The sequence below is a fragment of the Oryzias melastigma genome, linkage group LG17 (genome assembly GCF_002922805.2).
Source record: "Oryzias melastigma strain HK-1 linkage group LG17, ASM292280v2, whole genome shotgun sequence".
Lineage (NCBI taxonomy): Eukaryota > Metazoa > Chordata > Actinopteri > Beloniformes > Adrianichthyidae > Oryzias > Oryzias melastigma.
Genome location: NC_050528.1, coordinates 26360601 through 26375349, shown reverse-complemented (window position 1 = coordinate 26375349; position 14749 = coordinate 26360601). Strand labels below are relative to the sequence as shown.

The 14749-nt window shown below is 37.6% G+C and overlaps 2 protein-coding genes across 4 annotated transcripts in view; both read right to left on the bottom strand.

Annotated features, from left to right (window-relative positions):
- Positions 1-462, bottom strand: part of zgc:154006 (uncharacterized protein LOC563016 homolog) — a 17382-nt gene extending 16920 nt beyond the window's left edge. The window contains exon 1 of one of the 2 annotated variants that reach the window (XM_024273633.2): positions 183-462. The gene's annotated coding sequence lies outside the window, so the exon portion shown is untranslated. The remainder of the gene's footprint in view (positions 1-182) is intronic. The other variant, XM_024273631.2, reaches the window with a different exon arrangement.
- A 1514-nt stretch (positions 463-1976) lies between these two features.
- ocel1 (occludin/ELL domain containing 1) lies at positions 1977-9528 on the bottom strand. 2 transcript variants are annotated; one of them, XM_024273295.2, is made up of 6 exons: positions 9363-9528; positions 6815-7938; positions 4632-4831; positions 4370-4541; positions 4220-4270; positions 1977-3263 (listed from the first exon to the last, which is right to left on the bottom strand). In XM_024273295.2, the coding sequence occupies exons 2-6, from the start codon at positions 7925-7927 to the stop codon at positions 3114-3116; spliced, it is 1686 nt and encodes a 561-aa protein (XP_024129063.1). In that variant the 5' UTR covers positions 7928-7938; positions 9363-9528; the 3' UTR covers positions 1977-3113. The 2 variants fall into 2 exon arrangements, with proteins under 2 accessions (XP_024129063.1, XP_024129062.1); XM_024273294.2 differs by having other exon boundaries at positions 6815-7942; positions 9363-9527.
- Positions 9529-14749: the final 5221 nt, after the last annotated feature.

Below are 14749 nucleotides of genomic sequence, written 5' to 3'. Positions count from 1 at the left end.
TGTTTGGGCTCCAGATCAGGTTGATTAAACTGCGACAATCTATCACTTCCAATTTACGAGTTTGTGATAAATAAAATCTTATTTACAGGTTTAAACCGCACACTTCCTGTTTGGATCATTTCGTTTTTACAGAAAAAAAACCACAAAGGTGATCGAATAAAGACGGAGAGACTCGACTTTACCCGCTGATGGACTTCTTCGACGTTTAATCTTGTCGTCATGAACGTCTCCTCATGTCTGACATGGTATCTTCTGCTTCACTCCTCATCGTTAAGCTGATGACTCCCGCGGTATAAACGTGAAAACTCTCCGGTGAAACTTCCTCGACGTCGCTCAGCCTCTGTGAGGACACCTGCCGCTTCCTCCAGCTCAGCGTCGCGCGCGGACAGGTGTGAGCGGCCGATAGGTATGGCAAGCAAAAGGTATCAAAAATCACCTCGAGACATTTGTAATGGACACAAGCAAGTGGTGTTTTTGCCTTCTTTAAAATGAACGTTGTATTAGTTTAACGTGAAAAATAAATAAATAAAGCACATGCAATTTTTTAAAAAGTTTTCTTCTTTTTGTTTTTTAAGAAAAAAAGGTAAATTTTTAAAAACACCATTTCATTTGGATTCATTTAAGACCCTGAGCCATTTCAGTTCACTTTGCAACACCTCTTTTGCCTTTCTACCATATTTTTTGCACACTTTTGAGTTTATGTCTTGGATAACATTAAACTAATTTTGTTTTATTACATTGAACGAAATTGGATCAAAGGTCTAAAAAGTTTTACTGGCCTCACTTTGACAATGGTATTACAAAATTGGATAAAAATTACAAAAAAAACCTCAAAAGTGTACATGTAGCAGACAAACATTCACAGAGAGACAATTTCTTCTTTATTTTTTACAGAAAAAAAAATGTGTTGATTATAACAGTCAGTTGGATTCAAGATAATAAAAGTCACATGAACCTGGTTTCATTTTCAACCTTTATTACTAGGTAGATTATGTTTATTTGATTGTAAAAGTATTTAATTTTGTGTTAGGACAAATATAAAATAGTAAAAATATATCTAAAAAATCTGTGGTTGTATTTTAAAGATGAATGTGAAGCATTGTAACTAAAAACAGTTTTTAAAGGCAAAATATTAGAGCAAAGTTGCCAAACAAAAAGTTGTAAAGAATCCATAAAACATCTTTTAAATAAACACAAAGTACCAAGTCTTATTATTTTTATTTGCTTATTAGATTTAGGCTGCTATAGAGTTGTTGTTTTTCATGCTGTTGGTGCGGGTCTTTGAGCCGGCAGAGCCCCTCAGCTGTGAAAACAAACAGTCAAGAAAATGATTTAAATATAAAGAATATAAATGATTTAAAATAATTAAAAAACATAAGATTATTAATGTAGTTTATTTTTTCCTAATTAAGCATTATTCACTCTTCTAACAGGTTGCCAGGCCGTTATAGGGCCGTCCGGGGGTCACTTATTCTTGTCGCAGCTAACCTTGTGATTCCAGGGGTCAAACTGGTGACATTTGCCGCGCCTGTCCATCTATACCAGTGACCTTCTCGTCTGTCTCATCAGATGTGTCACTGTGCTCCCAAAGATACCACATATTGTGTTTCTCCTCAGAAATAGGATCAGCCTCACGACCTTGAAACTCTGTTTTCTTCTTCATTTTCACCAATAATAGTATTCAGAACCAACCATCTTTTTCCTGATGGGGAGACAGCGGCTTAAGAAAATGGATGGATAAATCTTCTGAGTTTAGCATGCTGTAAATCAGAGAAGTGAACTCTGAAAGTCTCTAGTTTTATGCAGAATTCAATAATGTCTGAAATGCTGCTTTGTTGGTTTTGTATTTGTGCAAAGGATGCAAGAGAATATGGCAGAATATGAATCTTTGAAGCTCACATGCAGGTAGAGGAATGGCTGGCCGTGTTAAGGTTGACAAACTTATTTATGATTTCATTTTTCAATCCAGTAATTACTTTTTTTTTTTTAATTGGGTCAAGATTGACCCTTGCACCACAAAAATTATAACATCAACAATAATATACTTTTTTTCTTAGTTTTTTCTAGAATTCAAAATTCATTATTGACAAAATTTGAATCCTTGATGTCATAAGCAAATCAATGTTAAAAAAAATACATCTACCACTGATAATCATAATCAAAAGCATCATAGGGAGGTCCTCTGACCTCAACCTGTTGATATGGAGGGCGTCCTTTACTGAATTCTGCTTTACTTGTGTTTCCCCTTTAAAGAAAGTCATTACTTTTGATTGTAGCTCAATGTATGCTAATTATTAAAAAAAAAACAAAAAAAAACACTATTCCTTGCCAAAAAGGCTGTTAAATGTTATTCTGACCCAAATGTAATAAAATGAAACTACTTGGTCAATACAAGCTCTGATTGTACTTTTGATGTTTTCACTCATTTTATTTTATTTTGAAACATCTTTAAAATAGAATTTGACATTTTTGTCTTTTGTGATTCTGGCATTTTCAACAATAAGTTCATGTACAGTCCAAGGATTTGATATTTTTACATTTCCGTTATGTTCAAGCGTTATCCCTCAGCTGCCTTTCTTTCTCTTTTCAGTCCGTTTACTTGCCTTGTCTGAAGGAGAGTTTTATCTTAAAATCTACATAAGCAGCAAACAAACACCATACATTGATTTTGCCTTTTTAATTTTAAAATATACACAAAAACTTTTGATCCACCTGTAAAAAATCAAATACAAAATATAATCAGGATTTATTCTAATGTTGTTTGAGCTGAAATTAGCTCCATTATGTAGTTTTTGCAACAATCCATGACAAAATTTAAACCCAAATTTAGAAATATTAAATTTTTAGTCCTTGATTAAAACTTTTTGTCCCATATTTATAAATCAATTTTTAAATCTGTTAAAACTCATCAGAAGAGACTCCAGTGACACAAGCACTGAAATTAAACAGACTCCTAATACTAATGGCTGAAAGGAAATACATAATAAAAATCGTTGTCTTTATCTTTAGAAAACTAATTTTGTTTTTTCCAGATGATCAGTATTTCACATGAAACAATAAAAAAATAAACACAAGACATCAAATGTGTATAAATACAAAAACATGGGAAAAAATCATTTATTTTGTCTTTTGGTTGTCCTGGACTGTTGTGTGTCCATGCTAACTGCAGTTTCCTGGTCAAAAGTCTGGATCCGGTTTTTAATGTGCCTTAATTTAGCTTTCAGGTAGTCGCAGCGCTCCTTTTTCTCAAGAAAAGTGGGGTCCTGCACACAGCAAACACACAAATTCATTCAGGTGGGACACATGACAGAGATTAGCTAATAAAGAAAAGAACATCATCATCATCATTATTGTATCAGAGAGAAGCTTCTGTTGATGATTTGAGTTATTTTTATCATAGATTTGGCAAATTTCTACCATTTGTTCTACAAAATGAAGCCCGTACACTGCTGGTGCAATGGTCAAATTTACCAGGCTGCAATCAATGGAGTATTTTTATTTATACCTTATTTTATCTTTTAGCGCCATCAGGAAAAATGCAGGAAAAATTATGAAATTAAAGTTTAAAGGTGACGTGTATTCAGATCTCTTCATGGTCAATATTAAAGTTATCAAAATGATTATACTAGAGTTCTAATTCAATGTTATATTATTTGAGTGAATAGTAAAATATTCAGTGCAACAAATATTATTGCTTCTTTATTTTTCAATAGCTTAGTCTAATTAAATATGTTTTATTTGCTTAATTTTTGCTATAGTAGTCAATTACCAGATTTTTTAGAGTATAGTTGTTGTTTGTTGTTGTTTTTTTTTGCATTGTTTGGCCAGGGTGTGACTTATACTCAGGAATGACTAATTTGGGTTTTTTTGTTGTTGTTTGTTTTGCTGTCCGTTCTTTGCCTTACGTGACTTTTTCTCCGCTGCGATTTGTACTCCAGAGATACTGTACACACAAGGAAAGCAGCCTTTGACATTTAAAACTCCTATTTTTTCCAATAACCTAATGAATAAAAAAATTCTGCTTTAATTAAAACACATTTCTTAAAGAAAAATGTTCTATGGGGTAAAAACATTTGAATTTCCTTTATAATATAATATAATTTTGACAAAACAATCTTGCTATGATGTGAGTTTTGTGGATAAATTCTGTGATGTCACAGCAACCACTTTATGTTCAGTTTGGAGTCAGCAAGGATGAAAAGTATATATCTGTACTCACATTCTTTTTCTCATGATATTTCTTTAAGATGCTTTTGATCCTTTCTTGATCCTGTAGAAAATGTGATTGTGTGATAATTAATACCTCTGAGTCTCAGGAATAGTTGGAAATCTTATACAAGAATGATTTTGCTGTTAAATTCAGTCTCACCTCCAGGCTTTTCCCTCGTTTGGGGAGTTGCTCCATGACAGCGTCCAGCTCTCTGAACTTGTTGAGGGTGGCAGTGATATCAGAGTGAAGCTCCTTGTACTCCTGGTACTGATCATTGAACACCGCTCTGTACTCGTCTCTTTCTTCCACACAACGTATCGCTGGATACTTTCTGTAGAATTATGATAGAAACTTTTAGAAATTCTTCCCCGTCTTTTCTGATGGTTTCGAACTTCCAAGTGTTTAGTTTGATGTTACTTACAGGATGTAGTCTGCGATGACATGCACTCGGGGTACATAGCTGGATTTGGCCGCTCCGCTCTGACTGACTGAATTCTTCTGGACCTCAGAGGAGGATTCACTTGGAAAACTGTTTGCTTTCTTCAGAACTTCATCTGGTTCGTTGGGGAATGAAATGCGTTTTGTTTGTGAGGTGAGTGGGATGGACTTGTGAGAATCCCCCTGGAGTTAAAAGGTGAAAAAGAAACATTCTATAAAACAAAAATTAGTACATAAACACTGGAATTAAATTGGTGAAGTGAAGAAAAACTCTTTTTTTTAACCCTTTTTTACTTTAGTGCTCTCTGTTTTGATAATCATAAGAAACCTTGAAGGAAAAACTAATCACAAAACTTCTCAGAAAAGAGGCTATGAAACATTTTAGTATAAAATAAAATAGACCCCACTTTCTTTTATGTCACTCCCAAAACAAATGTTGTTGCAGTTCCTCAAAAGACAACTTAATGCAGGTTTCAAACTTTGACTGTATAAGAGAACTGGACTTAATGACCCCTCCCTCCTCGCATTCCAAACAGGAAGTACCTGCTGGTTCCAAGAAGGTTCTGGTTCTCATATACAGTCAATGGTTTCAAATCAAATGAAACTCCAATTGACTTCTTTATTTAAAAACAAAAAAAAATCAGATTTTTTTACCCCCAATTTCCCAGTTTCTCTTTTGTTTGGCTGGTGGTTGGAGCAAGTGGTAGACCTAGTTAAGAGGTCTGCAACCTTCAACATTTAAAGAGCCAATCGTGTTGGTTTTTCATCAACCACAACTCAGCTGGAACCACAAAGTCTTACAAAAATAAGACACTGCTTTGATTTTATTTTATTTTTATATTTTTACTATTATGATAAAAATCAACAAATCGTTGTTTTTGTGAAGGAATAAAACATAAACATTACCAGAATAATAGCATTCTTTCAAAATGTAAAATCTTTTAACATAACTTCCTTTCAAAATAAAAGATTATGGGCACCAGCAAATGTTGCAGTTGGTAGTTTAATGTCAGCAGTAACTGTATATACAGTTCATTTTATAGTTTTTGGTGGAAACTCATAAACTTAGATGTAGAAATAATTCAGAGCTAATTAGTGACCCATACGGTGTTTTTCGGACCATATGGCAGAATTAAACCCCTTGAAACAGTGCGCTTTATAATCTGGCGTGTGTGAATTCCGGTTGTGCTTACTGAACCCGAGTTTGGTGGTACGCTACACTGTCTAAATGTTTTAGTATGACTATGAAGTTGTAGCGCTTGATGGATTGTTGGAGTATTGTGGGTACTTTAGTCAGGAGCCTGTTGGAGTGATAAATACTTTTCTTCAAATGTTTGTGAATGACTTGAATAAAGTTTGACTGTTTTGTTTTGACTAATGTCCCTAACAGTCAGAAAAACATTTTTCTTCAACCAGAGAGCCACAATGGAGAGGTCTAAGAGATACATGTGGGTCCGGAGCCTCAGGTTACAGACCTCTGATCTTGTTCGATTTTTTTAAAATGTTGAGTTGGGTGGGGTAAACTCACATCATTGTGCCTGTCCCACTTTGGTTTTCATTTGTTCATGTAGATCCATTGTTTGAGGTTCTGTCTTGTATACTGGACCTGACAACAGTTTTGGGTTTTCTAGATCTGTAAATTTTACTTTTAGTACCATTTTTAGGCCATTACATTTACACAAATGTATCCTTTTGATTGATGATTTATAAGTTCATACACATTATACCAAATGTTGAAGCCAAATATGGTTTGAGCCAATGAGCACCATCCACTCTGCTCCTACCCTTGGGGACTGTAATACCAAGACAATTGAAAAGGCCCAACAAATGATGCCAATGCCTCACATACTGTAAACTAAGAGGGTTATGTTTACCAGGATCTCAGAAGTTCTTTTTAATCAATCAGAGTCCAAGGCCATGTATTAGTTTTGTGAGAATATAAAACTGAACAGAACAATCCTTCATGCCTTTCAGTGCCCTGACAGGAAGAATATTTCTCAAAAAAACCACAAGAAGACCCAATAGCAACATTAGCTCGAATCAACCTGAAAGATCAGTTGTGTTGATGTCCAAAAACATAGAAATGCTATCTGTTAAAATACAAAAAACGCTGGTGAATCTGAGGTCATTCTGAAAATCCTACAACTCTTAATGCCATAGACCTACCTTCATCTCTGTCCTCTCCTTACGAGCAGCTTCATGCCTCCACATCTTCAGGCACACCAAGAAGCTGCCAAGATACATAGTCATGTTGATGAAGATGAAAGCTGTTCCCGCCATTTGGCCCCCGTCAACTCGGCATAGATTGGACATGATGGGGTTGACCCCTATCGTCATGTAGCACAAGCCTCCTCGGTTCAAGTCGTTCAGGTAAACGATTCCTGCAGCCATGTATAAGAGGAAGAGCGCTACGTTCAAGAAGGCCTCTGTCAAAGGCCACCAGGGGGAGTCGAGGAGGATGGTGCGATAGTACATAGTCAGCCCTACCACCAAGAGACACAGGGTGAGAATCCAGGATAATCCAGCCACGGCGAGAATGAACGGAGTCATTGGGCCTCCGTAGCTGTATGAAGACGGTCCAAAGCCGTTGTTGAACGCGCCGCTGTAATGTCCGTAGCTGTTGGACCACTCGCTGTCTTTCTGAATGTAGGCAATGACACAGGCGAAGACCATACCCCCAAACAAGAGCTGAAGTCCTGCCAGAAGCCTGAGCAACCCCGGCCACGATTTCAAATACGAGTATTTCATGTTGTAGACTTCCAGCTTCTCTGCGTAGTACTCTGTTGGGTGGATGCTGGTCAGCAGAGAGTCCTCTTGTAGGCTGAGGAAAAATGGATCATCAAGTGGACTTTCCCTCAACAGAGGTTTACGCGAGCTCTGGCTGGAGGACGCCAACGATTCATCCCAGTTTCTGGGCTTCAGCAAGGGGCTTACTGGGGGGCTCACTCTGGTCCCATTGGGAAGATCCGGGATCACGGTTTTGCTGCTTTCGGGCTGACTTTGCTTTCTTGATTTGCGACTCAAGACGCCCCAAGATTCAGGAATGAAGGATTTCAGCCTTCTAGTCACACCCTCTTTTTTGCTGATTTTCTGATTTTCTTGAGTATGGGACGTTGAGTCAGAGTCTCCATCACTGTGATCTATCGGATGATCTGGTGTGGGAGAGTGAGTAACCCACACAGGCGCTGCTGGATCCCTGAAAGATGTCCTCCTGGGAGAAGAAGACCTGATTTCACTCCCATCTTCCTGCAGGTTGAATTTGGTATTCTTGGAGCTCATACTGTTGACATCTGACTGAAAAATGAAAAACATCTGAGTTATGTATAGTTACAAGTTTACATCATCAAATTCGCCTCCAGAGAGTTACAGATACTATTACCTTACTAATAATCTAACAACAAACTGTACAAGTTGGATTTTTTCTGTTTAAAAAAACATATTTAACTTTAGGTTCAGGTTAGCTGTTTGGCCTTCAATTATGTCTAAAGTTACATTCACACCTGGCACGTGACACTTGTTCAAGAATGTGCCAAACAGGCAATCTTGAATACTCATTTAGCTCATAATATTTACACTGGATTCTTCTTTTTCTGCTGTTTAGTAGCATGTCCACCACCTACATTTGGAAGAGGTGTGATATGAAATGTCAAAGCGGTGCAAATCTTGTGAATCTTGCTCCTGTTCTTTCACAGTTCTATTCAAATATATAAAACACTTGGTGTCTTATAATTCCGGTAGGGCACAAACTATGATTATTAATTTCTCTTTCACGATCAATTTTCGAGTAGTCAAAACTTCTGTGAATTAGAAGCGATGTAATCCATTCATCATTGCCAAATCTGAGTTTCTTTTTGTCAAAGTTTGACCTGGTTTTACTTGCATCATGCAAAACAACAGTGGACTGAACTTTATGTAACTGGAATGTGAACAGATTTGACGTTATTTTTTGTTTACTTGTTTGTTTGAACACATATTTAATTTACACTTGATTATCTTCCAAGAAATACAAAGAACTTGGAAAACTTCACCTCCACCGTTCAGTATCTCTGAGTTAAAGATGGTTAAGGATGTCCTGGATTGATTTAAGGTCATTGAATCTTAACCATCCACGAATGCAGCTTAAAGCAAAGTGAAATAATATCATCCAGGAAAACAAGTTATTTATTTTCAACCAAAACTCTATTTTAATTTAGTTAAAATGAAATAAAAATACACCGAAGTCAGATAAATCCATATACTTGGAAACCTTAAATAATGTCATATCTGAAATAAATGGAAGCAAGAGCGAGACGGAAGTCTGGATCAATCACCAATCACATTTTGAAAATGTTAACAGGTTTTATAGCAACTTCTGTTTCCATCTAGGCCTTGTTTTTCCAGATAAAATGTAACTTTCACCATTCAACAACTTATTCGTTCTTCTTCAGATGAGTTCTTGGCTTAAATTCCTATTATTTTTCTTTCCAGTTTTTCTTAACAGCAGTTAGTGTGTAGTTGTCATATCAAAATCCCATATCACATCATTTGAAATTCCCATTTTGTGAAGCAGAAATGCAGCATTGCAGCAAGACTGAAACTCAGGAAGGTTTACATGTATGCACAGTAGCTTCACAGGAAGTGAAGTCGGCGTGCCACAGCTAGAACATTCCTCACTCAGAAACTTATCATATACTCTAATCTGTAATCCTACTGAGCGTACGAGCTGTGGGCCTACCCTGCCTGTCCTGTCGGCTGTCTCAAACTGAGGGAATGAAGAAATTCCTTCGAGGCTCTGGGTTTCCCTTCAGAAGGAAGTAGCTTTCTGTAGTAAGTAAAATGGCTCCCTCTTTGCAGTTTGTTCACCGTCTCTCAGGTGACTCTCTGACAGAGCTGGACACTCAGATCCACGGCGGCGCTGACCAATCCCTCTGCATGTGTGAAAAACAGAGGGGTGGGGTAAAGCTTAATCATTAAACCTCCGCTGTGCAGAAAATCACAGAGGAGGGAAGAGGCCACAGGAGCTGAATCTCAGTCATTTTAGGAATATAGGTGAGGAATTATTATCGTTTTCTTGATATAGAAAAGTGAAAATCTCTTTTAGGAAGAGCTGGGTTAAAATAAAAAGATGTGGAGGATCTAAAACCGGAACCTAAACAGAAAAATGCAGTGAATGTCACTACTTTTTGTATGTGGAATGCTTTTTTTCTTGCTATTGAATAATTTATTAAAATTACTTATTTCAGAAGCACTATATTTAAGGGGGAGTTGGCTGTCGGGCACTAGAGGGCAGCAGGCTCTTGTGCTTCTTGGAGCACATGCCTCACTCACTCTTTGCCGTCTTAGTTTGTTCCATGCATGTATTTCTAATGCAGCTATTTTTTCTTTTATTATTACAAATAAAACTAATTCAAAATAATTATTTTGGAGCATTAACGGCTAAAAGCCTTTTAAAAAAAGATCCCACTGGGGTCTGAGTGACTCCAGTTTCCATGAGAGAAAAATCCCTCCTCCTCCTGATCGGAGCCTCATGATGTCAGAGACACTGAGTGTGTTTTCATGAGCAGAAAGCTGTGGGCAAGGACATGTGTTTAACCTCCTGCTGCACACATGGTGAAAACACATGGCAGACACCAGGGTTAATGCAAAAGACAAATAATAGAAATTAAGTTCTTTTTATTTTCCATGTATTGGATTTCATTTTTTTTGTCAGACAAACAGAACTATAAAGAGGTTGTTTACCTTGACATGTTTCAACCACCTTGCCTGCAGTCTTCCCTTATCTCTACTACAAGAGTAACCAAATAAAGCCTGAAACCTACTCTGTATTAAATTCCATCAGCTACTGTCTCATCTGCTCTTATGCATGTGCAGCACAGAGGTCTGCTCTGCAGCCAGTGCATGACAGTAAAGAGACACACAAGGGAGGAGTCTGGGTGTTAATGTATGGCTTGCATTTTTCATGGAATAATCATAATCACATTTCAAGAATCAAATATCCGAGTCGGGAAGAAGTCAGAAGGGAAACAGTCTCCAAGCTGCGTCGTCACCCACGACTGTTGTCACGGTGGATTGGTCAAAGTTGCATGAAAATGTAATGTTGCAGGGTGCGGAACAAATCTCAGGTTTTGCTTGAATTTGCGCTAATAGTTTTGATTGTAACATCCTGGATGGACTGACTTATGTGAAACTTTCAAATCCAAAGGAGCTGCAAGAATTTCATAGGAGGTAAGGGCAGATGAACAGCACTCACAGACACACACACACACACACACACACCCACAGGTGAGCCTGCATGGAGAAATGTCATCTGCTCTGCATTTTTCTAAATTTCGGCACAGGCCATGACAAACCGACTTCTACATTTTCTGCACTGATGAATATGTTGGCGTGCTTGAACCGTTTTTTACTGATTCACGAAGAATCATTTCATAAATGGTGATTCAGTCCATGTGTACTTTTTATTTGTGTATGAGGATACAACCAACCCATTCTCACTCCAACTCATCATATGTGGTTGTATGGTTCAGGCCACCTCCGCCTCACTTTTTGATGTTTTGGGTGTCCCCAACTCATTGTTTTTTGATGTGCTGGCTGTTCCCATTAATCACAGGTCCCCAACCTCCAGGCTGTGAACTGGTACGGGTCTGAGGACCATTTGGTACCGAGCCACAAACAGGGTAGAAATCCATACAGTCACTGTCTTGGGTTTTTTTTTGAGTCAGTCTTTTCAGACTGTTGTTCTGCAGGTGTATTAATTTGGTTAATTTTTCTCACAGGTATTTAGGGAGCCCTCACTATGTCTCTGGTGTTGGAGTGTCTGTTGTTACTTGTGTCATGTTAAGTCTGTGATTAAAACCTTTTGTGGAGACTTATCTTCCTGCATTTGGGTCATTGTTGTTTGCCATCACACTTACGCTAATCAGAGGTCCCCGACCCTTTGGACCAGGACTGGTACCTAAACCCTGTACTGGTTCCGTGTCCATTACCCCGACCCAAGGGCTGGGGAACCAACAGCCAGTGCATAAAAAAAAAAACAACCAATCTGCAGATGCCCAATACGTCAAAAAGTGAAGCTCTGGGGGCCCGAACCATACATCTATATGTGATGAGTCGGGAGTGATGATGTATAGCACAATCTAATTGTTGGTGTTTTTGACCATTGTGTGTGTGAGTGTTCAGTTCAAGACCTTGTATGGCAGTTGTGGGGAAGAAGCTGTTCTGGAACCTGGTGGTTTTAGTTTGACGGCACCTGTAACACCTCTTAGAGGGTAGGAGGAGGAAGACTCTTGTGCTGGGTGGCTTTAGTCTTTGGTGTTCTTCCCTGTCCTTTTGAGACATTTCTTGCTGGAGATGTTGTCTATGACAGGAAGTAGTGTTTCAGTGATGTGTGCGGCAGTTTCCTATCAAACTATGATGCAGTTGGTCAGAAAGCTCTAAATGGTGCAGTGGTAGAAGTTCACCAGGATGTCTGAAGCCAGACGTTCCTTACTCTGGAAGAAGAGGCTGTGGTGATTCTTCTTTACCAGCTTGGAGCAGCTGATCGTCCTGGGTAGATCCTCTGTCCACACCGTCCACTGCTGTCCCATCGATGTTTAGTTTATTGTGAAACTGATCTGATCAGTTTCCAGCTTTACCCATCAGAGTCCTGGGTCATGAAGCACTGACACAAAAGGCGGCAATGAGCAATGTGAGTTAAACACTCCCTTTCAGAGAAAGTCCACCACTACAATGAAAAGAAAGCAGCTTTTTCTGTGAGATATGATCGTCGCTCTGACTTTCTGACCTTGGCTGAAATGATTCTGTCATGTGGAAGACAACTAGTCGAGAATGATGGGAAGTGGCCTTGAACATTATTTCTAAGGATGTGTGTAGAACACACTGAGAATGGACATTTTTAATGGGTTAAAAAAGTGACTTGTTTGCTGAATAGCACCATGGAACAAAACAAGTGACCCTCCAAAGACATTTGTTGGAACAAAAAGGCTTTCAAAATCTCCACTTGTTAACACAAATTTCTTATCAGCCAATCACAAGGCAGCAACTCAATGCATTTCTCTCTCTCTCTTTCTCTCTCTATATATAGGCAGACCATGATTGTTAATATGCATATACTATGATAAATTCAGACATAGTGTTATGTCTACTTACATGTGATGTATTAATACTTAATTTTAATGACCTATAGCTGTGTTGGTACGGTATAAATCTCTCATTTGAAGTTTTGAATTGGAAAAGGATAATTCATCTAAAGGAAATGGTATGGTCGGGCCGGGGTGAGATTATATAAGTTTGCTTCCTCCCACTCCCTTTCAAGAAATTTATAATTTGATGCCTAGTTATCCTATGTCTGACATATCTTTGTATGGATGTAAATCCTCTGTTGGGTGTATTGCACATGCATTACAATTGTTTCTGATTGCTTGAAACAAACCATTTCAAATCAAATTTCAAATCAAAAGGTGGTGTTTTTTTGCTGCACCAATGGTCCCATTACAACTCAGAGGCGAATTTCTGATGAATTCCTGCCACTCTGCAGAAACTGGATCCCAGAAAACAGCTGTTCAGGATTTTATTTTTATTTTGCTCAAAAACAACATACCTGATCATAATGTATTTCAATATTTCTGTAATGAGTTGGAAAATGTGTGTGTTTTGTCCTGTATTTTTCACAATCTACGCTTGAAATAAACCAAACCAATCAATCATTCATAGTTAAAATACCACTGGGAACACTGTTACAAAAGGTCAAATGATGATCGGAGTGGGACTTTTATTATACTTTCAAGTTAATGTTCCATTATTTCAAAAAATGATCAACAATTTAGTTGATCAGACAGATTCTAAATTCAATATTTGTTAAGATGATAACAACAAACAATAATGTTTCCTATAGTTCTTATGGCAAAAAAAGAAACTGATAAGTCTAAATTTATAGCGCAACAGCATAAATTAGTTATTTTGAATCTCTACAATCACCTTTAAGGTTATTTTTTGAAGGCATTAAACATATTTGTAAAACTATATGTTTATTTAAATATGCAATGAGTGCAGAAACGACTAAGTTATTTTCACATTTACAGTGGTGTGTAAACCGCGTGAAACACCGTAGCCCTCAGCTGGCTTCCCTGTAAGAACGTGACTTTATGCATTTGCATATAGAGTGCAGATGGACCGAACCACATGATCGTTAATCAACCAGATACAACGGCACAAGACACCAGCCTCCTCCCACTGACAAAACATTGCATGTAGTGCTGATGGATGAAATTGTCTGTAGGTGTGTGTGTAATTGTGCGCAGATATTTGTCTCATTTGTCTCTGGGCGGTCTTGTGATGGACTGATGACTTCTCCAGGATGAGTCCTGCCTTTGGCTGGATGACAGAACTCCTCTCTGGCTTCCTAAATGAATGTAGGCGCCAGTAATTCAATTATGATACCTAATGAACTTTTTTTTTAAGGAGAATCTACACTTGTGTATATAATCATGTGTGGGAGAAAAAAAATCTAGTATTTGAGAGTCACTTATCTGATGAGTCCACTTATTGTGTTGTCACTAAACTGGAATGACTGGGTGATAACACTGTTTTTGCAGATATTAAAAAGAACTTTTATTGGTTTCTGGCTGCTATAACTGTTAACATATATTCCTTATCAAATGTTTCTCTTTGGCTGTTCCTGTAGGGCTTTTCACATCAAGAAAATCCCCAACATCTGTAAGGACATTCCCTTAAAATACAAAATCCACTCTTCCGGTGCTCCCTTTTGTCAAGTTTCATTTCTTCCTTGGGTTGAACTTCTTATGTTGCAGAAGCTCTAAATCCTACAAGTAAATGTGTCTGGTTTCTTTCAAACTGCCTTTTAACTCTTGATATTTGACTCAGAGACTGTAAAAATAACATTTAACTGAAACAAATTGTCTCGTTTCTTGAAAAGCTGCCTTAAACGTAATATTTTGTTCTAGTAATTTGGTTTTAAAAAAGACCATAAAATGCTTTGCAGTTAGTAAATAAATCCGATCAAACAAGTGAAAAATGTGATATCAATAAGACATGACCAAGTCACTCCAGTTGTTGTTAAAAAAAAGTATAAAAGTTTTAGGAGTGTGAAGAAATCACGAGTTG

Excerpts from the sequence above, each read along its gene's own strand:
- ocel1 (XM_024273295.2), bottom strand. The coding sequence starts at position 7,927 with ATGAGCTCCAAGAATACCAAATTCAACCTGCAGGAAGATGGGAGTGAA. Across the intron at positions 4,832-6,814 it reads AGGAGAGGACAGAGATGAAG|GGGGATTCTCACAAGTCCAT; the intron begins GTAGGTCTATGG and ends TTTTAACTCCAG. Across the intron at positions 4,271-4,369 it reads AACGAGGGAAAAGCCTGGAG|GATCAAGAAAGGATCAAAAG; the intron begins GTGAGACTGAAT and ends CATTTTCTACAG.